Below are 24,850 nucleotides of genomic sequence, written 5' to 3' on the forward strand. Positions count from 1 at the left end.
CCTTATACACATAGGTCTGTGCCATACTTTAATTACATACAACACATGCGAACTCCCATCAAGTTGTACAAGCACCTCAAGGACCACTAATAGAAGTAGGATGCACCAGAGCCCAAGTGTGAGGGTCCTAAGAAGAGTCTGAATACTTTCGGAAATTGAATATTTACATATTTAAGATTTCACAGATTCACAGTATTTAGCAGAAGCTCTAATCCGGAGTGCTTTACATTTGGATCATTTTGCCCAGGTAGGAGAATGCAGAGTTAGGAGTCGTGCCCAAGGACTGTTGTTGATGTAGCGTAGTGCACTATGCTTGGCTGGGGAATCAAACCCTATGCTACCCACTATGCTGCACCAACACATCTTTTATTTGTTAATAAATTTACAAAACACTCAAACGGTTGTAAAAAAAAAAAAGTCTGAAAGGTGATAAAATGTAAAAAAAATAAATAAATAAAATGAAATGGTAAAAAGGTATACACTGGATTTAGTATATAGGCTACACATAAGCTTCATAACTGAAGGTGGATTTTAATGCATGGACACTTTCCCACACTATACCAGGCCAAGTGTCTCGACTGTTTCTGTTTTTTTCTGTATCATCATATCTGTAGTTTCTCGTATTTGTAATCGTGTTCAGTGTACATCTGAACTGCTCAGGTGTTGGTCTTCCCCAGCCCCACATTAACTATTTAATGTACATGAATGTTTTAACCCTCTCTCCATGTGGCCCTTCCACCATTAGCAACGCCACACTTGCGTCACGTGACGTCTCTCTCCGCCACTCGGAGCCGTTTGAGCGGCAGCAGCTTTAACACCGAGAACACAGACGGCACCGAGCTCGCGCTGTACGGACCCGCACCAAGCTCATGGCGTTAATTCTGTGTTAATTCAGCTCTCCACCTGCTGCCTCTCTCTCTCTCTCTCTTTCTTCCTTTTCCCTCTCCTTCAGAAGATGGAGCCCCGGTTGGTGTGTCATTGGGTAACGCTTCTCCTGTGCGCGCTCCCGCGGCTGCACGCGACTGGAGACCTGCCGCCGTGTCAGGAGGTAAACGGACACTAAGATTACTGAGAATTTAGCTACCGTCTATAACACACACACACACTGCTGGCCCTTATGGTGTTATTGTGCGTCAGAGGGCTGAATAAAACGGAGACGCATTAATGTTGGGCCTGTTGACTGAAATTAGGAAAGGATAAGAAATAAGCTAAGCTAACCTAAATCGGTGCAAATGAGAGATGAAAGGCGTAGCGAGCTTGTTATAGTAGACTTACAGGGACGGGTGGTGTTGAAAGTGTGGAAAATAGACATGGCTGGTTTGTTGTTGTTGGATTAATAAATAGAAAGCCTATAAAAACGAGGGTCCTATCATAAGATGACGCGGCGCGGCTGACCAATCAGCGAACAGCTCGGGTAAAGCTGCTGTTGTCTATCGTGTTTACGTTGTGATGTGTGTGTGTGTGTGTGTGTGTGTGTGTGTCAGCGAGAAAGAGCCCAAAAGTATTAAGGGAGAAAAATAATATTTAGCAGACATTAACAAATTAATAAATAAATCGTTTCCTCGATTTAAAGCCCGTTAATTTAACTAAAGCGCCCATGCTAAAAATGTATTGTTAAATTTAGGGAACGTTTTATGTTATTATTATTATTATTTTTATTTATACTCATAAATAAAATCATAAAATCAACGTTCTCTACGTGTGTGAGTGGAAACGCATGTGCGTAAAATGGCACAAACGCGTGTACGCTGCTGATCACACACTGCTAGTGGATAAATCTGATAGCTGTAGATGTAAATTAGTAAGTTGACACACACTTCTGTCTCATTTCCATTGTTTTAGGCATTGTGTACACTAATATAGGGCAAAGGTCTCCTTTCATACTTATGCACATTTCTCTCATTATTGCTCTCTGTCTCTCTCTGTCTCTCTGGATGACACATGCACACATGCATCCTGGGTGGGGGCAGGGGGAACAGCAGGTGCACTGCGAGTTCAATGCACCCATCATTTCATGGTGTGCTGTAACCAAGCATTCCCCAGGGAGCAGCACCTGGCTCTGTGTAATCTGTGTTTCTCTGGTGAAAGGGGAGAAAGCCATTAGCAGTGCTTTTGCCATTTAGCTTAGTTACACACTGCTAATGACTGCATGACCTGTCTGTGAATGGTGTGTTATCATGTTACGATGAATGATATCTCTGGGTAGCCACTTCTCTATTCACAGAAACAATCTGGTTTCAGTGCTACATAAACCAGTGCAATCACTGCACTAATCTGTGATCAGTGTGTGAAAGCTGAATGTATAGTATGGAATATTTTCCTTACAACACCCATATAAAAGTGTCCCCTCTGATTCGTATCTCTGGAATGAAGTGGTGGTGGTATACTGAGATAAACCCCACTGTCCCACTGAGAGATGTATATCAGGCTTGTCAGTTGCTGTTTGTCACCGTTTGCAGGTTTGTGTACCTGGACGAGTAGGAGAATGTATTTCCAGTTTTCCCGTTTGTTTTACAGGAGGGAGCGCTTATTAGCATGACAAAGCTTAGCCTTATCTCCCCACATTTACTCACACACAGTGAGGCGTGTGTACGGCAGCAAGGTGCTCCGTAGCCTCATTATTTAGGGTTGTTATCAGTGAAAGTCAGGCTCCAATTCATTACCATTCGCTCACTGGCCGACAGAAGAGAGTGATTGTCATGACAACAGTCACAGGGCTCTCAGTGGTCTCCCTGGCGACTATGGGCTACTGTTCCCCGCCCTTCTCCTAAAGAGGGTGCGTTAGAGTGTGTGTGCTTGATGTATCGCAGAGATTTCTCAAGTAGCTTGCTTAGGGTAATTATATTAGGCCTTTTTTTTACCACAGTACATCACCTGGCTAGCTAGGAATTTCTGGCTTGTCAGATACTTCCAGATACTACCATAGTCTTAGGTATACTGCTGTCGGTTCTTCAACTAGTGCCGAACAATATACTATACTTTTTTCAGAGATTACAAACCAAGCATAGAGACAATAATAAGCAAATTAATCTATCCAAAAAAAAACTTTTTATTATTTGCTGGAAACAAAATATGTCGAAAGAGCTCAACCTCACATGCAGCTTTCAAATGTTTTACATCTGCGTCCAACAATAATTTGCTTTAAGCTTTAACTATAATTAAGGGGCAGTAACTATAATAATAATAATAATAAGAAGAAGAACAACAACAACAAGAGGAAAAATTGTGAAATATTGTACACTGTGATATTTTCTAAGAGAGTTATGATACTGTGAAGATCTCATACTGCTGCAACCCTACCTGTATACCAGTGTTAGTGTCACAACAAGGAATTGATTTTCAGTGTTAATGATTTGATAGTAACAAACAAAGTGTATGCCTTTCCTCGTATGCTTTAGATGTATCAATATGTAATAAATATTAAGAAATATTTATTTGGCTTTTTGTAAATGTGGTTTTTAGTGTTGTACTTGGTTTGGTGTAAAAGGGTTGAAAGAAGGAGAACAGGAGAAACAAATTCAAATTCAAGTCCTTAAGATGTAGAACACTTTCTAGTGGTCAGGGTTTAAACACACCACACTTTGCCACCAATCTTTACATGTAAACTATTAATTAAAAATAAATCATGTTTTTGAGAATACAGTATTGCAAAACATAATATCACAATACTTTGATATATTGATATTTTCTTACACCACTTTGGAATATATACATAAAGCTTATTACAGTTACAGTTAAGAGAAGGAGAACAGGACAAAACTGTTCCATTCAAATTTGGGTCCTTAAGATTTCCTTATGTATGTGATACCAGGATAATGTAACACGGCATAGGGCTGCACAATATTGGAAAAAAAAACAGATAAACAAAAAAATACAGATATTCAGATATTCTGACCAGATTTGACCAGGAATCTCAAGGAGGAAAATGAGATGCAGTCGCAGATTTTATCATAATTAACATTTTAAACACAAAGTTTTTAGAGGCCCTGTGGGATGTGTGGGAAGATATAATTAGAATAGTTTCTTCATAAGGATCAATAACCGAATAAAAAAAACAAGGGTTAAAGGGGCCACAACAATAACAAATGGCATTGTTTTCAGATTATATATTAGGGTTGTGTATTGGCAAGAACCTGATGATACAGGGGTTACGATTTTATCCAATATTTTATCCACTGCTATCTAGCGGTCCGGGTTTAAACACAACACAAAATGAACCACTGTTTGCCACCAATATTTACATATAAACTATATAAATTAGACTATAAGAATATAAACTAAATACATTAAAATCAATACTGTATATTTGAGAATCGATACAGTATTGCAAAACTAAGTATTGCGATATTTCGATAAATGAATATTTTCTTATGTCCCTCTTGTATATATAGATAGATAGATAGATAGATCACTTTATTTATCCCACAGGGAAAGTCAGTTTTTACAGCAGCAAAATCAAACAAGAGAGCAGCATGATAGAGGCATAAAAGCGTAAAAAGTGATTGTAGTGCAGTAATAATTACATTAATATAATGTAATATACAGAATGAATTATGTGTAATGTAACAGTGCAGTAACTACATTAATATAATGTAGTGATGTAAGGCATCCTGGGGTATCATTACAGTATAGAGTTGTAAAGTGGCAGTGCAGATGACAGAGCTGTGTGGCAGTACATACTGATGAACAGAATAGTGTCCGATTGAGAAACAGCGGGACTGTTCTATTAGTACACTCAGTGCACAATAATGTCCCGGCACAGTGACGAGGCGTTGTACAGCGAGATCGCTGTTGGGAGAAACGATCTCCTGTACCGTTCCTTACTGCTGCGGAGCTGAAGGAGCATAAAGCTTATTACAGTTACTCAACCCAAACCAACTATGCACAAATGTGTTGTCTTTCTTGTGATCAGTGACCTTTACTGGTGTGTGTGTGTGTGTGTGTTCCAGACAGACTACCACTTTAAGTACACAGAGTGTGACAGTACAGGCGCGCGCTGGAGAGTGGCCATCCCTCACAGACAGGGCAGCTGCAGTGGCCTCCCGGAGCCTGTCAGAGGCACTGACTGCAGTAAGTCACAAACCGCTTGTGAGTGGGCGTTTTAGAGAAAATGTGACATGGAGCCAAGCCTGTTTGATTTACACTAACAATCAATCAAGTAGGTCTGGGCTCCATCAATCTTGCATAAATTTAATCAGTGTGATGTATAGTACTTTATTACCAAGCTGGAACTCATGCAGTTCTAATATGGGAATAGGTTGGGATATTTTACCCTGTTTTTGTGTGTGTCTGTGTGTGTGTGTGCATTTTGCAGCATTCTCCTGTGAGGTGGGAAAGTTTTTGGAGATGTCCTCGCAACAGTGTACAGCTTGTACTGAAGGTTTCTATTCGTTGGGCAGTGGGGTGCGCTTTGACCAGTGGGACTCTATTCCTGCTGGCTTCAGCAGTCTGGCCACCTACATGGAGCCTGAGGGATCTGGGGATGAGTCTCTGTCCTGTAACAAGTCAGTCACTCTGAAATGTCCACACACTAATCTGCTCTAATACTGTATTATCATTATCAGTCTCATTCACTCAGTTCTTGTACTTACTACTGTATATTTGTGTATATCAGCTCGTCGTGGACACCTCAGGGTAGTCACTTGGAGTCGAATCGGGACGAGTGCACGGTTTCGCTGGTGTATGCAGTTCATCTGATGAAACAGGGTTCTGTCTCATTCGACTACCAATATGTTGACAACAACGTGTTCTTCGAGTTCTTTGTGAGTCTGAATGCTTTTTAACAGCAATACACACTTAGCACAGATCTCTACAGCCTTCATTTAGAGTACTGGGGAAGAGCCAGGATAGTTGCCTGAGTTAATTGTCATGTGACCGGTGAAACAGGTAGTAGTTAGTCTGCATTCTTTCCATTCACCAGCAAAAAAAGAAAGTGACAATATAGGGATTTGTATTCAGACAAACTTCAAGTAACTGTAAGTTAGGGAGTTAAGGTCTTTTATACATAGTATTTTCTCCTCAGTGAATGAAATGCCAACATGTAAATTTGTTAGAGAAATAAAAACTCATGAGTCATTACAGCTGCGCCATCCCTGCCTACTTAGTCACATCTTTTACCCCTTAAACTCTGCAGAGCCACCAGTGGTGCCTGGCTTTTTTTCCCCTCACCTGTTTAATTTCGGAATTTGCAAAGTCAGTTTGCATTGCTTTCCATGTAGTTACAGAATAGTAATCCTTAGGATGTAATAAAACAGTGCATAAGAGGTTAACAATGCGTCTTAGCCTACATGCTCATGTTAACATACTGGTGAACCGGTAGAAGTAGAAGAGTGTAAATTAAAAGGCCCATATCTTATTTTTTGCATTTAATCATTTTCCTCAAGTGCCACTTAGGGAAATTAATTTTTATATGACTGTTTCCAGCCCCTATTTATCCTTCAGGTTTAAACAGGCTGTTTCTATTACTGTGCTGTTCAGACTGATATGCGATAAATGAGGTCTGTTTCAAATGCCTGCCTTGTATTGAGCCTCATTTAAAAAGCACTCAGAGCTGAAACACTCCAGGGAACTGCAATATAGTTTGGCAGTGCTAAACTGTGGTAAGCTAAATAAGAAACAGTGAATAGGAAACCTTAAAATGAGAATTTACATATTACTTTATAATAAACTCTTTATTTTAAAAAGTGAAGAAATGCAGTCTTTCCATGATAGGGGCACTTTAATATACATACTCTCAAATATGAGCAAAACAGTCACATTTTACAGTCCTCTTAAAACATTAATTTGCTGTTTTTTTTTTTTAAATATTTTTATTATTTAATAGGCAGTTGCAGTAGAAAAATATAAATTTTCATTCTTGCCACTGTGTTATGTCCATATGTGCAAAGGCTCACATAGATCAGAGACAAAGAGAGAGTCTTGTGTGTAGTGTGCATATTGGTGTACAACACTTACTAGCCAACTTATGTGTCACACTACTTTGTTGACCTACTTTATTCATACACTGTTTAGATCCAGTATTAGGGTTCCTTGTCCCTGCACATTTTGGAGCTTTTCGTGCTCAAGTACACCTACTAAACCTGACTGTGCTGGACTGCAGCCCTTCATGACTCTTTAGGACCACTGTTGGCTGGATGTTGTTGGTGGAATGTTCTTCACTTGAGAATTTCCCTGCATCCAGATGACATCTGATCAGTGGCAGTTCTTTGGTGTTCTTTTCTATTAGTGGTTATAGTGGAATGGAGCGGAGGGTGCCATGTACCCACAGAGTGCACCGGTATGGTTTAGGGAAATGGTAGGTCTATGTAATAGGGCCTGTTTCTTGATCCAGATTCAGAATGACCAGTGCCAGGAAATGGACCAAACAGCAGACCAGAAGTGGATCAAACTCACCTCTAATGGTGAATGGGGAACACATACAGTGAGTGAGCTTTCAGCTTTTTCTACTGCTTTACAGAAATCAAAATTATACATCAAAAATATAGACTTTGTCCACTACATCACAGATGCCACATGATTGCTATCAGGCTTGTCCAGCATTACACTCGGCTCGTGGAAACTAGCATTACCTTAAAAGTGAATTGCAATGTTTCTGTATTAAAAGTTGATGTGTAACAGCTGTTATAGATTGTGTTCATAATTTTTGCATCTGTATATCGCAAAGGATATACCAGGACCATGGCTATAGCTATCTGTTAGTATAGTGCTAACCTCATACCTCGCCTAAACTTATTGAGTTAGTTTCAAACAGACTTGTTTAAGTGGATTCCAGCTTTAAGTGGATTCCAACTATTTGGCGTACTACATCTATAAATTGGCCTCCTTGATGTGGTTTGATACCAGTGTGATTTATGCATGCAAATTGTAGATGCTAACAGATGAAATACGGCAAGTTAGCAAGCCGTAATCAGTCTAAGGGGTCTAACGGTGCAACCTTAGTATTGATTTGGCCCTGGAGTGGAAAAGAGACCAATGTAAAGGGCTGGGATTTCAGATTGTACGTCTCTATATGTGTGTTCTTTGTAGGTGAATCTGAAATCAGGCACTAATATTCTGTACTGGAGAACCACTGGTATTTTGTTGGGAGGGAAACCTGTGAAGCCAGTCTTGCTGAAGAATATCCAGATTGAAGGTGAGAGAGTTACACATTTTTGCATTTGTTTTACATGTATCAAAGTGATGTAAGATCAGATAACTGAGTTTATATTTTATTTAGTCAGATGTCGGTGTGTGTGTGTGTGTGATATCTGCAGGTGTGGCATACATGTCAGAGTGTTTCCCTTGCAGACCAGGCACCTTCAGTAAAACTCCAGGCTCCTCGTCTTGTGATCTCTGCCCCAGAAACACCTACTCCAACAAAGGAGCAAGCTCATGCACACCCTGCCCAGGGACACAGTACGCAGGTAGGTACAAACACACAAAGCATTTTTCAACATACTCTATATGGACAAAGTTATTGGGCACACCTTTTAATCATTGAATGCAGGTGTTCTAGTTAGTCCCATTGCCACAGGTGTATAAAATTAAGCACCCAGCCATGCAGTCTGCCTTTACACACAGTAGTGAAAGAATGGGTGGTTCTAAAGAGCTCACTAACTTCCAGCGTGGTGCTGTAATAGGATATCACCGTTGCAACAAAGCAGTTGGGAAAATTTCTTCTCTCCTAAATAAACCATAATCAACTGTGAGTAGCATTACCGAAAAGTGTTAGGAGCCACAGCAACACAGTGGCAGACCACGTAAAGTTACAGAGTGGAGTCGCCAAGTTCCAAACCTGCTGTTAGAGCTGCAGAGGGGGCAACTTCATTTCAGTGCTAATAGATTTAGAATGGGGTGTCATAAAAACGTCTATAGACATAATGTGTGGGTGTCTCAATACTTTTGTCCATATAGTGTACACTGATCCCAAAATAATTGAATGGTGCACCATCATTCCAGAGAACACAGTTTCACTGCTCCACAACTCAGAGCTGGGGGGAGCTGGGGGGATTTACACCCCTCTATCCCACGCCTGGCATTAGACATGGTACCAATAGGTTCATGTTTATCTGCTCCAGGGAGTTCCATTCTATTAGCAGTGCTTCTTTACAGGGACTAGATAAGCTGTGTCAGCAATGGGTCCAAAATAAAGTAGTGAAATGCATTCATTACAAACATTTGGACATATAGTGTACATCATACAGTGTATGATCTTGTCAAATTTCTTGTGCTATATGTTTTTCAACATGTGACATCCTAGTGACATCCTAGTTTTTTGGGTATATTTTATAACTACATATTCATCAGAGTGCTGTATTTGTAAGTGTGTGTGGTGAGTGTACCATCTCTGTGTGTTTTAGAGGAAGGCTGGGCGGAGTGTAAGGAGAGGCCACCATGCTCAGAGAAAGATTACTTTCAGATCCACACCGCCTGCGACAGCAGTGGCAAAGTAGGGCATTCATAAGCAAACACAGAAATGAAACCAGGTTATTGTTTATCAGTGCTCCGATGTTTTCAATGCTGTGGTATCATTTCAGACACAGGTGCTGTATCGATGGGTGGAGCCGAAGGTCTGTGTGGAAGAAAATGTAACAGGAGCAGTGACACTGCCCCCTTCAGGGGAGAAAGAAGACTGCCCGCCCTGTAACCCAGGCTTCTACACACATAACTCGTCCACCTGCTTACCCTGCCCACCTGGGACGTTTTCTGATGGCACCACAGGTATAAAGACACATTCATTTAGCAATCCATGTGGCGCATGTACTATATATAGGTCAGTGTTTTTTTACACAGTTTTGCCCATATCCTAGATCTAGTCAAATAACAAGATGAAGGTCGGTGGCTGAAGTTTCTACTTTAGGACAAAAGTAATATAATTCTGGTTTCAAGAAGGCAGTTACTGCTGTGTTTAGCTGTGCAGCATACCTTTGGTTATTTTTACTGATATCAGTTTGTCATACATAGTCTTTTTAAGATCACCAAGCAGCTCCGCCTAGTTTAAGGCAAGTGTGCAATAATTTAGGCATGCTGTGCAAGCCAATGACTGAAGAAAACATGGGCGCAATGGTTCCATTCCCATTCGTTCTATAGAAATGAAGCCAAAATTGTCAGCCATGGTGTCAAACTTGCAACCAGAGCCTGCGCAGTGGAGACCAAAGGCTGAACCAGACTCACCTACACATTTGGTAGTTCCGCCCTCTTCTCCCAGAGCAAGCCTCTCAGATAGCTCAGTTTAGAGTGCAGCCAAAGGACCGCTGCTGCGAGAGAGTCAGTCAGCACGCACCAGTGACAATTAAAATAAGACAAAGACAAAGCTATGTTTCAAAGAAAATTTGGACTCTGTCCAGACCAGAAAATAAATTTGCCGGAAGTGCTGACCAGATGGAGTACAAATACTACAGAGTCCAGCAGGTCTAAGTACACTAACGTTAGATGGCTGGCTAACAACTAACTAGATCACATTATCCATTTTACACTAACATCAGACTTATCTGAAAAAAACCCTTGACTGTTAATGCAACCAGCAGCACAACACCACCTAATAAGTAACTCCGCTTTTTATGATATAGCAGAATAAAAAAAACTGATTTCTGGGGAAAATGACAAATGTGCCAATATTAGACCAGGACTGTTGGACAACTGTTGGAATTAGACACTAGAGATGGAAAAGCAGTTTAGCAGGGAAAAATGAGATGAGAAAAAGGGCTGTTCTGTCATCGAAACATTTGGGGTTGGGCAGAACTACACATCATACTGCAACCAGACAGCAGAAGCATTAGACCTGAGGTGGCTTCATTTTGAGAGACGTTGCACTGTCTGTGCTTTTCTACAGTCATTGATGCAACTTCATATGAGATTGTGGTGTAATTGACAAGCCCACCCTTTATGTCCAGAGTGCCAAGCATGTCCTGCAGGAACAGAGCCGTCACTGGCATACGAGTACAAATGGTGGAACATTCTACCCAGAAACATGAAAACTTCCTGCTTCAATGTGGGAAACTCCAAATGTGATGACATGAATGGTAAGAAAGTTAAATAAATTCATTGCATATTTAAAAAGTATTGGGACGCCTCATTGTATCTTTAGAAATCAAGAATATTAAAAAGATTTTGTTGGTGTCCACAAACATTTGAGCATATACTGTGTTTTAATTTTACTTCTGGTACATTTTGGTATAGCCTATTTATTCACTACAATTCTGGTTATTAATTATACACAGAAATTGTAATGAAATTAAAAAAGAGCCCTTATATAGCACTGAACTATCTTGTGTAAGGCCACTTTATGACAAAAAAAAACAAAGAAATTGGTGGCTTTTAGAGAAATGATTTTTGGAATAAAAATGTTTCATAAGCCTATTTACAACCCTGTTATTTTGCCTTAGAATGTAAGACACTGATTTTTCTTTTGGTGGATTTTTTTATTTGCTGATTTACATTATCATGACACCCACAGTTGCATAGTATTGCCTAGCCTAGCTTGGATTAGGAGACAACAGTGTTTAAATGTTTTAAGGTATGCCACTTCCATGTACCGAACTCTCGTTATTTAACTCTGCCTAGATAAGTACAGTTTTCCATTCTAGGACACCTTAATGTGTTTTGCAACAAAACCCACTAAGGAGAAAGCAGGGAGAGGCCAGAGATAGGGCCCAAACAGCTAGACCATAGCTGTGTCTGAAACTGTGCCCTATTCACTATATTGTGCACTACTTCTGCGTTTCCGCCATTTCGTAGTGATGTCCGAAAATGTAGAAGATTGAAGATTTGTGTGCAGCGTCTCTGAGGAAGGCAGATGTTCAGACTGTTCATGCAAAACCTTCTGCAGTTACACAGCAGTGTGCTCACAGCTCAAATCGACCAGTAGCTTGTCGGATTCTGTTTCCTATGATAGTTCTCTATATAGTGATCTGGATTTTCACATGTAGGATACTGCGAATAGGGAACAGTTAAAGACACAGCTCATGATAAAGGTAGAGCATAGAGACGCAACTAGAAAACGAGGCCGACACAAGGCCAAGTCGGGACTACTCGTACTTGTATATATATATTATTATTATTATTTTTTTTTTGTCAATTGATGTTTTTAATACATAAAAATCTTGAATGAATGAAGAACTGAATGCTTGGAATTTCTAAATGCATTGAATCTGAAAATTAGTGTACTTTTACAGAATTACTATGATCACTCGGTGAGACCGTCGACTGTCAGTGTACTAAAATCCTTCTGTTACTGATTCATATGAGTTTGTGTTCAGGTTGGGAGGTGGCTGGGGACCACATCCACAGTGGAATTGGAGGTTCCGATAATGATTATCTCATTCTGAGTCTACGAGTGCCTGGATTTAAGTGAGTCTGAATCCTCTTTGACTGAAGACGAAACAAAGCCCCTGCGAAGTGCAGCTCATTAAAATGGTTCTAAATTGTTCAAATAAGCCAAACACATAGTCACACAGAGTTTGAACCAATAGAGGCCCAGCTGCTGTTGTTTGCAGGCTCATCTTGTGCCAACATGCATTTACTGTTCCTCTCTCACTTTTACTTTCACAGACTCCCAACTTCCATAGCTGGGGTGACAGCCAGCGAGTTTGGCCGAATCACATTTGTTTTTGAGACCATCTGCAGTGCTGACTGTGAACTCTACTTTATGATGGTAAACTCATTGTGCAGGCTGGAATTGATTTGGATAAGGATAATAACAGCACAGTATCCAAAGTAATCTGATTTAGTAAAAATCCACTGCTTACTTTAGCTATTAAATTATGAATTTGATGAATCATCACACCCGTCAACTATTATATCCCTGCTGTCCAATGAAAGATGTCCATGATCTCCATCTGTTTTCTCCATGAAAATGATGAATGAACGAATGGATGAATGGACCAATAGAATTGCTTTGCGTAAACTCTTATTTTACATCAACTTCTATTAAAAATTAAGGGCATTTTTTCTTTCTCCTGTAAAGTCAGTGGTCATTTTTGATGAAAGACAGGCATTGTCTAACGATCACTATACTGCCAGATGGTGTTTGAGTGAAGGTAGTCGTATTCCCATTGTTATTTTAGATGAATTTAGATAAAAACACAGAGGCGCTATTCTGGACGATAGGTCCACAGAAACAGCAGAACCACCATAACTGTTGTCTATTCATATTTGAGTGCTGGTTGATACCAGCGCCGGACGTCCGCATTGCTCTGTGTCCATACCCTTTTGTCACTTTGGCCTTGTGGCTGCAGTAGTTGTGACCAGCCTTTAGTAACTATTGGTAGGGATCTTTGTTCTTGTAGCCGCTAAATCTGTTTGCTATTTAAGCAATATATTTGTCTGCTCGTCCAGTGAATTTGGGACAAAGAGAAAATGTTAAGACTAGTATGTGAGCTTTACGTTGATTGACTGTGCCAATGTCTGTATTTGTGCACTTTGGGTTTGACTGGATATAAACCATATCTAATTTCTCTACTCTGCCATTATTTGTAGCCCATTTGTTTGTGTGGAGAATAGTATACATACAGTAGACCAGATACATTTTGTATAAATACTGCACTGCTGAATATTTTTTGCTGAACCTACAGTAATGGATTAATGTAAATGTTTATTTACATTAAAATTATTTTTAAATGCTCAATTTATTATTTTTTTAGATTAATCGACTAATTGATGAAACAATCAATATATTAATTGATAGAAAATAGTCTCAGAAGTGGCAGCCCTAGGGATATACGTATGTCCAATAGCAGTGAATAAAAAAACAAAATGAATTGTTATGTGTATCCCAGCAGTTTAGTATCAGGTGTGTTTGATCCTCTGGGTCTTTGCTGCAGGATGTGAACAGGAAGAGCACTAATGTGGTGGAGTCGTGGGAAGGCACCAAAACCAAACGAGCATACACACACATCATGACTAAGAATGCATCAGTGTCTTATACATGGGCCTTCCAACGCACCAACAAGCCTTCGGATGTAAGTTACTTCTTTACACACGCACACATTATTCAGACTAAATTAGTTTCACATGAGGAGGATACAAAGGTAATGTAATTTTACAACAGCTGTTGAAATCTGTGAAATAAGAAAATGGGCCAATTCCAAAACTGTTATGTAACAGTCTTGGCTAATTTTATTCACACTGTTAAAAAATTAACAAAAGCCCAGCCCACTAGTGAAAGCTTTTTAAGGTTAAATGCAACAACTACTGAGGGAGAATATGGAAGTCAGGCTAAAAAGGCTGAAAACTAACGCTAAGCTGGCTGGAAAAGGGGGAAGGTCTGACTGAAAAGGTACTAGGCTGAAAGCTAACTCAGCTGACAGGCTACAATCCAACAACACGGTCCGGTATTAATTGCAAAAGATTTTTGTTTGTACAGCATTTGCTATGCTAGGCTACACTAAGCTAGACTGTACTACCCAGCTGTGGGTTGTGTTGGGGATGTAAACCAGCCAATAAAAGAAGAGCTATATTTCTATTTTTTTTGGCATTTTTTTTCCACCATAAAAGGAAAATCAGCATGTTTAATTCTAGGGCAAAACAACAGGGTTGTAAATAGGCTTGGAAAACCACATCTGAGCATTTTCACATCAACCAAAGTCATACTTATTGTTTATACACCAAATAGAAACTTATATACTCAATAAAAAAATGTGCAGTCTAGCGTTGTTTAGAATATGTAAAAGTGTTAGTTTATGATCATATTTCTTTAGTACTGATAGATTCAGATGAGGCCAAAATAACTGAGTAACACCAGTAATTTCAGAAACACCAGTAACTGCATTACTCGTCCTCCCCATGTTAAACTGTCTTTACATTACAAGATAAGATGTGCAAGTAGCACATACATAAACACTTAATGAAAATCCTTTAAAAACTGTTAGTGTGCAAGTTACAAACTGTTAAGATTCTACCCAATCAGTGGTCCTTCATTCTCTGTCTCTGTATCAGGTGCGTCACTACGTGAATGACATAGTGAAGATCTACTCCATCACAGTCACGAACGCTCTGGACGGCTCAGCCTCTTCCTGCCACGCCTGTGCGCTGGTGAGTCAGGAGAGCGGCTCGTCCTGTGTGCCTTGCCCCCCCGGCCACTTCATAGACAAAGACACCAACCAGTGCGAGGAGTGCCCACCCAACACCTTCCTCTCTGGTCACCACATCTATGGCCAAGAGGCCTGTCAGTCATGTGGCCCTGGAAGCAAAAGCAATAAGGTGCGTGTGTCTAAATACATGGATTTGACCATAAGACAGGAGTAGATACAAACCTGTACACTAAGTGTGTGTGTTTCTTGTTTGCAGGAACATTCGGTTTGCTTCAACGACTGCTCCTTCTCCCACACTGATCAGAACCGAACGTTGACCTATGACCTCAGTGCCTTAAGTTCGGTGGGATCCATCATGAATGGGCCAAGTTTCACATCCAAGGGAACCAAATACTACCACCAGTTTAACATCAGCCTGTGTGGAGCAGAGGTACATATTTCTGAGATCTGTTTTCGGTGTTCATCTTTTTGGAAATGCTGAAAATGCTGTTGATCATGCAGTTAACTTGTGCATGCTTGACTTACAACAGACAGGTATAGCCTTAATGGGGCCCTAAGCAAATTTTCATTTGGGGCCCCCCATACCACTACCTCAGCACCAGATTTTTATTCATTCATTCATTTTTATTTTCATTCCATAGGTAGAGAGATATTGTGCAATATGCTGAAGCGCCCGGGCCTTTATTAAGCACTCAAGCGGCGCACATTTCCATTTGCCCAACAGTGGCAGCAGCCAGCAGCAGAAATTGATTAACCTAGTGTTGGTGTGCCAACAATGAGAATAAATTAATATAAAATGGATTTTACCTGTGTAATACCATTTCATTTTAGAATTCAATGTGATTTTTAAAATATATATTTTTTATCATGATATCTTGTTGCTTTTGGAGGCCCTCTGATAGCTTTGGGGCCCTAAGCGGTTGTGTACTTCGAGTATGCCTGACAACAGAGTTTACTCTTGCAGAATGATTTAACAAAACATACTGTGCCCAAATGTGGACAGTTTTAGACAGTATGTGTGGAAAGCCTATTCACAAAGCTTTCCTAGAAGAAAAACATATGAAGAATCTAAAGATTTATCCTACTATAATGATTTAATCATATCCATGACACAGGAACAGCCTAAAGAATTTATTGTAAATTCTTATAGACTTCAAAAAAGCGTAATTTAAGCACAATAAATAAATTAATTAATACAACTTTGACGGTTAAATAAATCTGAATATAAAAGCAACAAGAATATTACTACTAAACTCCAATACTCCTAACTAATAATAATAACTTGTATATGGCTTTTATTGTGATGGTCTTTATTATGAAAAATATTGTCACATACATTTGAGTTTACATTACCCACCCCTAACACAGAAGTGTTTCAGTCTTTTTGACGATCTGTCTGTCACTTCACTGTGTCGCTTCACTGCAGGGGAGGAAGGTGGCTGTCTGTACAGACAACGTCACAGATCTGTCCACCAAGGACTTGCAGAGCGAGGCTGCTGGCCTCAACAATTACGTGCAGACTTTTGTTTGCCAGTCCACAATCATCCCAGCAGATGGGCGGGGCTTCCGGACGGCCCTCTCTTCTCAGTCTATCAGTCTGGCCGACACCTTCCTTGGTGAGTGGGAGCATGATTGAGTATCATTTAATAATTTCATATAATTTAACCCCTTAACACAGAAAGGCTTGTTGCACACTAAGGCGTATTTTTCAGTAAGTTTTTAATAACACAACCAGCTGGCAGGCCTTAGCCTGTTCTGACAGATACAGCTTCAGAAGCTCCATTGTGACACTGGAATTAAAATGGTCAGTATTGTCAGTAATGTAGTAATGTAGTAATTATAATGCCCCAGTTGCCATTTTTTATTTTAAACATTAGAGAGTCATCACAATCTCAGATTTGAAAAGGATCGAAGACATTTGGCTATGTTTGCTTTCCTACAGCAGTTCCATCTGTATGTGTTTCTTACTCTGGAGAAGTGCCATCCCCACTGTTTCTTAATAGTGCTCATTTTTAGTGTAGTTGTGCATTCAGTTGCTTGTTTATTACAGACAACATTGTTTGTTTTTCACCACACACAATATTTGAGGAAGCTGTTGTCAGCCTTGTTAGATAGAGTCAGAAGGAGTAGGCCACTGAGCCTGGATCCAGAGCTATCAGTTCCTGCAGGACAGCCTGCTGCGAGGGCCTTAATCGTTTCTAAGCTGACATAATCTGAGCCTCGTCTTTATACACCAATAAGGGTCTCTCCCTCTCTTTCTCTCTCTTTATGCCAATCAATATCTCTCTCTCTCTCTCTATCTCTCTCTCTCTCTCTCTCTCTCTCTCTCAGGAACCACAGTGGATAGCACTCTAGATGGAGTGAGTGTAAGACCAGACCTCTTTCCTGGAACCTCACACAAACTTCCAGACATCAACTTTTTCTTTCGGTGAGTCAGTTGTGTCATTTATAATAATAATAATAATACCATTTATATAACACTTTTATCTAACCCAAAGATGCTTTACATTAGCAACCACAACAAAAACAAAAGTCAACACACAAAAACTTACATTTCCCAGCAGGAAGAGTGAAACAGCCTGGGCTCCTAGCCTTGGCATAAAGCGTCCTTAGCTGGCCCAGATAGAATTCTTATGGGGGGGGGGGGTGTCTGAAAGGCCTGATCGCTACCATATAAAGTTCTTTTCACACGTGAACTTCTGAAAATATCTAGAGAATCAGGTCCAGACATTATCCTGAGTGGCCTTTTCGCACATTTAGCGTACAGGCAAAGATTTTTAGTGTCAGATACGTTCTCACTACAGGTGAGTGCCTGTGTAGTGCTTCGGTACAGCATGACGCAAAGGCCCTGTTTACACCTGGCGGCAATAGTCTCTCTTGGAGAGACTGCTCAGGAAGACTGTGAACAGCTTAGATTAACAGCTGGGGTTCTACAGTGTGGTGAAACAATAGATGGTTCTCACTTTCTCGTAGCAGGAGATCCAAAAAATCCATGGTCCACAATAATAATGACCTATTAACATTGAACAGGAAAATGATGTGTTCTGTTCATACATGGGCTTAATCGAACATTTCATGGACTTTGTACTAGGCACCTGGCAGGATAAAGTCTGAGAAGTTCCAGGTAACTGCGCATGTCTAAAAGGGGCTAATCTATGATCAGCTCAAAAAAAACTGCTAGCTGAGTGGCAGGCCCAGAGAGCCTCTGAGTTGCTGTAAAGAGTCACCATAGAAGGCCAAACTTAACAGTCCTCTGGGGTACGATGTAGACTGACTCCAGTGGTGGGCCCAGAAAAGAAATACTTAATCGGCCAACCCAGTTCCAAATCCACTTACACACAACACAGAAAAGCTCCAGCGGCTGGCCTGGAAGCCCTCTAGCAATGTAAAGTCACTCTGGTAGCCGACACACAAACCCTCATGACTGTGATTGGCAAACACTCAAAGCCATGGGGGAAACAACACCCGCAGCCAGCAGGAAAACACTGCGAATACACACACGTAGAACACAAAGAATACAGAAACAAAAGATGCGTATATGGAAAGATACTCTTAATAAATATTGAGTATTAATACCATTATTCTTAAGAGTGTATGAGTGCTTATAATACATATCCCAGAGATTGATTGCTTTATTTAAGTGTGCTTTGCTCTTTATCCAAGCTCTCCTCTGGTCACTGCTTCATGTGAGCACGGCCGCAGTGCCGTCATTACTCTGCGCTGCAACCCTGAGAAAGGAGAGCGTGGAGAACTGACAGTATCAAGGTGTGTGTGTATGTGTGTGTGTGTTTTAGTGTAAGCCTGGTCATACGTAGTATGTGTATATACATATATACATATATATATACTAGACTTTAAAATGTGTTTATGTGTATGTGTGTGTGTGTGTGTGTGTGTTCAGTAAGTGTCCTGCAGGTACCTGTGATGGATGTATGTTTTATTTTCTGTGGGAGAGTTCCAGTGCCTGTCCAATCTGCACAGAAGCAGACTACCACTCAATAGAGGGAGCGTGCAAGGGAGGCATGCAGGTAGCTGACAACTCTTTAGTTTAACTTTTTAGTGCTCTGTTTTACTGTTGTTGCTATGCTCTCATTGATGCCTTTGGCTCTCATTTTAAGGCAGATAAACAAGTGTTTGGTACAAATCAGGCAGGGGGCTCAAATTGGTTAGCGAAAACGGAGACTAGCGACACTATCATTGCTCCTCCAGGCTCATCACGCCAGCAATTGCACTATGTAACATTGGTAAAGTGTGCAGGTGATCGCTTGTAGAAACTGCGTAACACGAGTCATATTTGTGTAAAGTTCTTTATCACTTAGCTTGTCTTTTGTGTCCTTTGGTGGTGGCTTAAAGCGCAAATTACACTTTGTGACTGTAGGGGGAGCCCAGGAGCCACAAATACTAATTCTCCATAATGCTGCTTTAATGTTAAGCGGCGTGTGTTTTATAATATTAATGTATTAAAATATTCATGATTATGTGAATAAATTCAATTCTTTATTAGTTCAACCAGTCATGTCAGCATGCTAACATAATGCCAGCTAGCCTTAACTGTCATTCTCTTATGAAATTTCTCTTTGGCACCAGGACACCCTGTATGTGTGGAATGAGCCAAAGCTTTGCACTAAAGGGGTCTCCCTCCCTGAGAAGAGCTCCACCCCCTGTGAAGCAGTCCCCCTGTGGTTGAAGGTTGGGATAGGGGGTGGGGCATTTATGGCTGTCCTCCTCATCTCTCTCACATGTTACTTCTGGAAGAAAAACAAGAAGTGAGTAACCCATGTCAAAAAAAGTAGTAATTCATGTAATTGTTTTTTTTCGCTTAATTGCTCATTGACTTCTTGTGCCTCTTTCCAACAGGCTGGAGTATAAATATTCCCGCCTTGTAATGTCTGCTAATAAAGAGTGTGAGTTGCCAGCCGCAGACAGCTGTGCACTGGTGGAAGGCGAGGGCGAGGAGAACGAGGATGATGTCGTTTACTCAAACACGCCATCGTTACTGGGAAAACTGAAGGCCATTGCCAGCAAGGTTAGAAACTGCACTGCGTTATACTACTCATTCACTGGGGTGTAGCTGACACGTACACGTTTAACCCTTCAAAGCCTGAACCATCAAATAACTGCCAGAAAATTCAAATTCTTTAAAACTGGAGTGTTTATTTGACCTTCTGACCAGCTATTTAGAAAAAGAAATGAAATAGCACTTTGCATATATGACTTCAATTTTGTATTATATTTGATACAACAGGAATTTATACAAGTTGCCTTTAAAAGTCTTTAAAACATAAAAGTCTGTATGTATTTTTCTGGTGCATGCCAGGCACAAATAATCCACCAGGGAGCAAAAAACATGCATCTGATAGAATTTTCTTATGCTATATAATTATTTCTCATTGATTTATTCATTATATATTATTACTATTTATATATTATTACATATTTTTAAGATAATTAATTTTATTTATCACACTGATGTCTCACTTGTCTAACTTTCTTTTTTAAATGGTTAACTTTCTATATTGCCGTGTAGCAATTATTATACAATGAAATTCAGTTTTGTACATCTCATTCAGATGTAAAAACTTTGTGTTGAAGTTTAGGAAACAAATGAGGCGTTTTAGAGGACATGGACTGGAACTGGTCATTCTGTTAAATATCTGTATTAAATATCAGAAAGTGTCATTCATTCTGGATGCAATAAGCATCATACCAACACACTCTTTTTGTCTGAAAGCAGGGAGAAGGCGAGAGCAGTGAGTCCGTTCAGCTGAAGTCCTCTCAGGCAGAGAGATGGGTGTGGGGATAGTGCACCGCAGGCAGGAGGAGGTCACACTTCACACAGGACGGAGGAGACAGAGACAGAGACTCTCTTCTGCTTGCTGGGATCATCTGGGCTCTCCCACATCTCTGTACTCCCACATCTCTCTGTACTTGTCCTAACCCACTTTGACCAACTGGGGACAATCCTCAGAAATGTCTTAACTGTTTACATATCTCTTTAGGTTCCATATGCAGCGTGGGAACACTTTAAATTCAGGACTCCCAAGAGGCAAGAGGCTCCCAAATCCAAGCATTCATTACTGTGTATATATTTGCATACGCACAAATAGATTTTCTACACGAATAGTGTAACATTCTTTCCTCAAACTTCCAGTTTATCCAGTTTGTAGAGATTTTTAATGGTTTTGGTGGTTTATTGTGAAATGCATGCGTCCACAGCAGGATTATGTAAATATGCTAGGTTTGTAATGGGGACATAGAATGAGTGAGTAAACACGGTTTAGGAAACAGCACAATATTTCCTCAGTTGTGCCATCATGCCAACACTAAATGGACAAAAGTATTGGGACACCTACACATTGGGTGCTTTTATGACATCCCATTCTATATTCATAAGCATTAACAAGGAGCCGATCCTCCCTTTTAGAGCTATAACAGCTCCTCTGGGAAGGCTTTCTACAAGATTTTGGATTGTGGCTGTTGACGTGTTACTCATTCAACCAGAAGAGCATTTGTGAGGCCAGACACTAAGGTTAGTCAAGCTCACAATCTCCATCCTAGTTTATCCCAAAGGTGTTGATTGGGGTTAGGGCTCTGTGCAGGTCAGTCACGTTCTCCAGACCAAACTCACCCAACCATGCCTTTATGGACCTTACTTTGTTTACTTGCCAGAATAGAAAAGGGCCTTCCCCAAACTGTTTCCACTAAGTTGGAAATTTACAGCGGTCCAATGTCTTGCTGATGCTGCAGTAAGATTTCCCTTCACTGGAACTAAGATGCTCATAGGCCAACCCCATAAAACCCCAGAGCATTATCCCTCCTCCACCAAACTTTACTGTGGACACAGAGCAGTCTTGCAGGTAATATTTTTCTGGCTTTTGCCAAACCCAGACATATCTATCAGACTGCCAAATGGAGAAGAACCCACAAAATACACTTCTACTGCTTCAGAGTCTTGTGCCGGTGTTCTTAACATCACTCCATCCTCTCATTTGGAGCAGTATCGGTAATTGTGTTTAAAGTGTTTGTATTCACTATATACATATAAGCTACCAAGCAAATATCCTGTTTATAATAACAAGTTTAGACACTGAAAAAAAAACACTAAATTCCAAAATAAACTGATTCATTTAACTGATTACAGTTGTAGAAGACCAGAATGTTGCCCTATGTACCACGGAAATCTATTGGAGGTTATTCTTGCTTACTTGAAATGCATGTATTTCACAAAACAAAAACACCAAAATAATTAAAAACAGAAACTGGAACAGTGTGTTTTGTTGAGCCCACAAACAGAATCGCAAGGTCGATTGTCACAGAAGTCACATTTGCCGCGAAGTAGCCCTGCATTCAACAGGATACATACACATGAACATATTGTCGCTGTCAAAAACCTTGTATCTACATTTTTGTTTTTCACGCTTAGAAATAATCTGGCAATTTCGAATCTAGCAGTTATGTTTTATTGGGTCAAAAGTTCATGATGACTCAACCAATAGAAATGCTCCAAAATGCTTCATTTTAAAGATACAAGCTTTTTGCATGACATGAGCGATATACAGTAACGTAATCCATTATTGAGTACTTACAAGACAGCCTAGATTCCCCTTTATGACAGAACTCAGCAGAGTACACCGGTGTGTTATTTCAGAGAACCTGCTGTGTGCTGCTTCAGTACGCTGTTCATTTTTTTTGCATGGTCACACAGATCAGATGATCTGAAGCAAAATCTGTGCAATAACTTCTAATCCTCTCTGAGTCCCATTTTAGCAACCACTGCAGAACACGGCTGTCACTTTTGAATATTTCAAGCAGTCAGGGCTCATGAGCTGAAATGCGTCTGAAGACGTCTTCGCTCATTCCCAAAAATGCCAGTCATTTTGTTTCCGTGTGCATGTTCAAACCTGAAACTCAGGCTTGTAAAAGAGTGTCTGAAACAGGTGGGGTGATTAAAGGAACCCTCTTTTAGTTCTCACTCATAGTCTACATCCAGCATTCAGCCAACAGAGGGCGGCAGAGGCAGCACTGGTTCAACCCAGCAAGCTGCACTTCCACCCATAGCCCCACCCCTCTTCTGTTACCATAGATACTGTGGAGGACAAGAGCCAGTACTGTTTTCTATTTTCTATTTTGTATCGTTGTGTATTTTGAGCTGTAAAGAGTTATTGTTGAAAATATTTCTAATTGTTTTTTTCCCCCTCCCTGAGTAAAGTTCAGCTAATGCTTTAATAAATTTTAGAGCGCTTTACCCTCTACTGAACGTCCACGCCTTTTAACTAGGTTGAAACAGTCCACAGAATGTCTCAGGTTTTACATGCAATGTGGGAACACTTCTTTGCATCATGATCTTCGTTCCCTTATTCAAGTGTCAATGTATACTCTATATGGACAAAAGTATTGGGACACCTGCTCATTCATTGTTTCATGTTTAAAAAAAAAAAAAAAAAGTTTGTCCTGCTTTTGGTGGAGTAACTGTCTCTACTGTCCAGGGAATGTTGGAGCCTAGATGGAGCACTGCTGTGAGGATCTGATTGCATTCAGTGATCACAAGCGTGTCAGTGAGGTCAGGATGTTGGATGATCACCATCACAGCTCTTCTCCAGTTCCCTAACTCATCCCAAAAGAACTGGATGGAGCACCACCATCATTCCAGAGAACACACAGTTCCACTGCTCCACAGCTCAATGCTGGGGGCTTTATACCCCCTCTAGCCCAAGCCTGGTATTAGGAATGGCGCCAATAGGTTCCTGTTTATCTGCTTCATATTCTATTGCCAGTACTTCTCTGCAAGGGCTACACAAGCTGTGTGTGTGTGTCAGCAATGGGTGCAACCTAAAGTAGCTGAATGCATTCAACAGAAGGGGTGTCCACATGTGTATATGCGTGGCTGTACATACAGTGGCATGCAAGCGTTTCGCCACCCCTTGCAGTTTTGTAACTGTGAATAGGTAAACAAGTAAAAGAATGACCTGACCTGGAATTGCATAAAAGTAATTAAAGTAAAAAAAATATTTTTCCCCAAACATGCATTTGCTCAGCGCAGGAGAAAAAACTTCATCAGTCAACAGGGCTTGTTTCCCTACTGCATTAGACTTTAAACTTTAGGTGCTGAGTTTTGTTGTGAGGATGCAGAAAAGGCATTCTTTTGAAGACTTTTTTAGAAAGGTAATATTCATGCAGGAAATGCTGCACACTAAAACAGTCCACCACCACTCAAGAGAGTGCAAAATCTTGCCTTTTTAGCAATCCTAGGAGCAGTTCTCTCAGGAGGTTTCCCCTATTATCCAGACCTCGACTTGACCTCCATAGTTCCTGTTAACTGCCATTTCTTTATTACATCACAAATGAAAGGAATAACAGCTTCCTAAAAGGCTTTGCTATCTTCTTATAGCCTTCTCTGCTTTGTGGGCATCAGTTAGTGCTGGGCAGCTGTATATATGTATGTAAGCCTACAGTGACAGCAACATATAGCAATATATACGTGATGATGGAATTGAGGAATACATTTATTAAAGGACAAGGCAGAAATGGCCACTTGAGCCTCCTTAAAAGCTCAGGTCAGTCTTGAAGCAGAGCAGCTGCTAGATGTTCTGCTCACATCTGCAAGCAACTCAAGTATTCACCAGCAAAACAGTCAGTGGAGTATGTTGCAACCTCTAAAAAATGAATTAGTAAAAAGCCTTCTTTTTAGGTACAGCTGAAAACGTCCTCCAGCGAGCACAAAGGAGGGAGGAAGTACCAGGGCCGGGTACAGGAAGGATCCTGTCAGTACAGAGAAGATAAATAAGAAGCAGGCAATCCTAACACTGTTACTCTAAAGATCTCATCTCTTTCCCAGCAGCAGA

General features: G+C 40.4%; 1 protein-coding gene across 2 annotated transcripts; it reads left to right on the top strand.

Moving 5' to 3' along the window:
* The first annotated feature begins 731 nt into the window (after nucleotides 1-731).
* Nucleotides 732-23,260, top strand: elapor2b (endosome-lysosome associated apoptosis and autophagy regulator family member 2b). 2 transcript variants are annotated; one of them, XM_072672990.1, is made up of 22 exons: nucleotides 732-1,048; nucleotides 4,950-5,070; nucleotides 5,315-5,504; nucleotides 5,615-5,762; nucleotides 7,331-7,420; nucleotides 8,026-8,131; nucleotides 8,253-8,402; nucleotides 9,339-9,427; nucleotides 9,516-9,699; nucleotides 10,872-11,000; nucleotides 12,237-12,327; nucleotides 12,529-12,631; nucleotides 13,800-13,937; nucleotides 14,914-15,177; nucleotides 15,265-15,438; nucleotides 16,435-16,624; nucleotides 17,340-17,436; nucleotides 18,672-18,773; nucleotides 18,910-19,036; nucleotides 19,596-19,774; nucleotides 19,866-20,034; nucleotides 20,743-23,260. In XM_072672990.1, exons 1-22 carry the CDS (start codon nucleotides 956-958, stop codon nucleotides 20,809-20,811), a joined length of 3,003 nt encoding a protein of 1,000 aa, XP_072529091.1. In that variant the 5' UTR covers nucleotides 732-955; the 3' UTR covers nucleotides 20,812-23,260. The 2 variants fall into 2 exon arrangements, with proteins under 2 accessions (XP_072529091.1, XP_072529090.1); XM_072672989.1 differs by having other exon boundaries at nucleotides 733-1,048; nucleotides 20,740-23,260.
* The last annotated feature ends 1,590 nt before the right edge of the window (nucleotides 23,261-24,850 follow it).

Source organism: Salminus brasiliensis, chromosome 2, assembly GCF_030463535.1.
Source record: "Salminus brasiliensis chromosome 2, fSalBra1.hap2, whole genome shotgun sequence".
NCBI classification, from domain to species: Eukaryota; Metazoa; Chordata; class Actinopteri; order Characiformes; family Bryconidae; genus Salminus; species Salminus brasiliensis.

Excerpts from the sequence above, each read along its gene's own strand:
- elapor2b (XM_072672989.1), top strand. The coding sequence starts at position 956 with ATGGAGCCCCGGTTGGTGTGTCATTGGGTAACGCTTCTCCTGTGCGCG. Across the intron at positions 8,403-9,338 it reads CCCAGGGACACAGTACGCAG|AGGAAGGCTGGGCGGAGTGT; the intron begins GTAGGTACAAAC and ends TGTGTGTTTTAG. Across the intron at positions 20,035-20,739 it reads TGAAGGCCATTGCCAGCAAG|CAGGGAGAAGGCGAGAGCAG; the intron begins GTTAGAAACTGC and ends TTTGTCTGAAAG.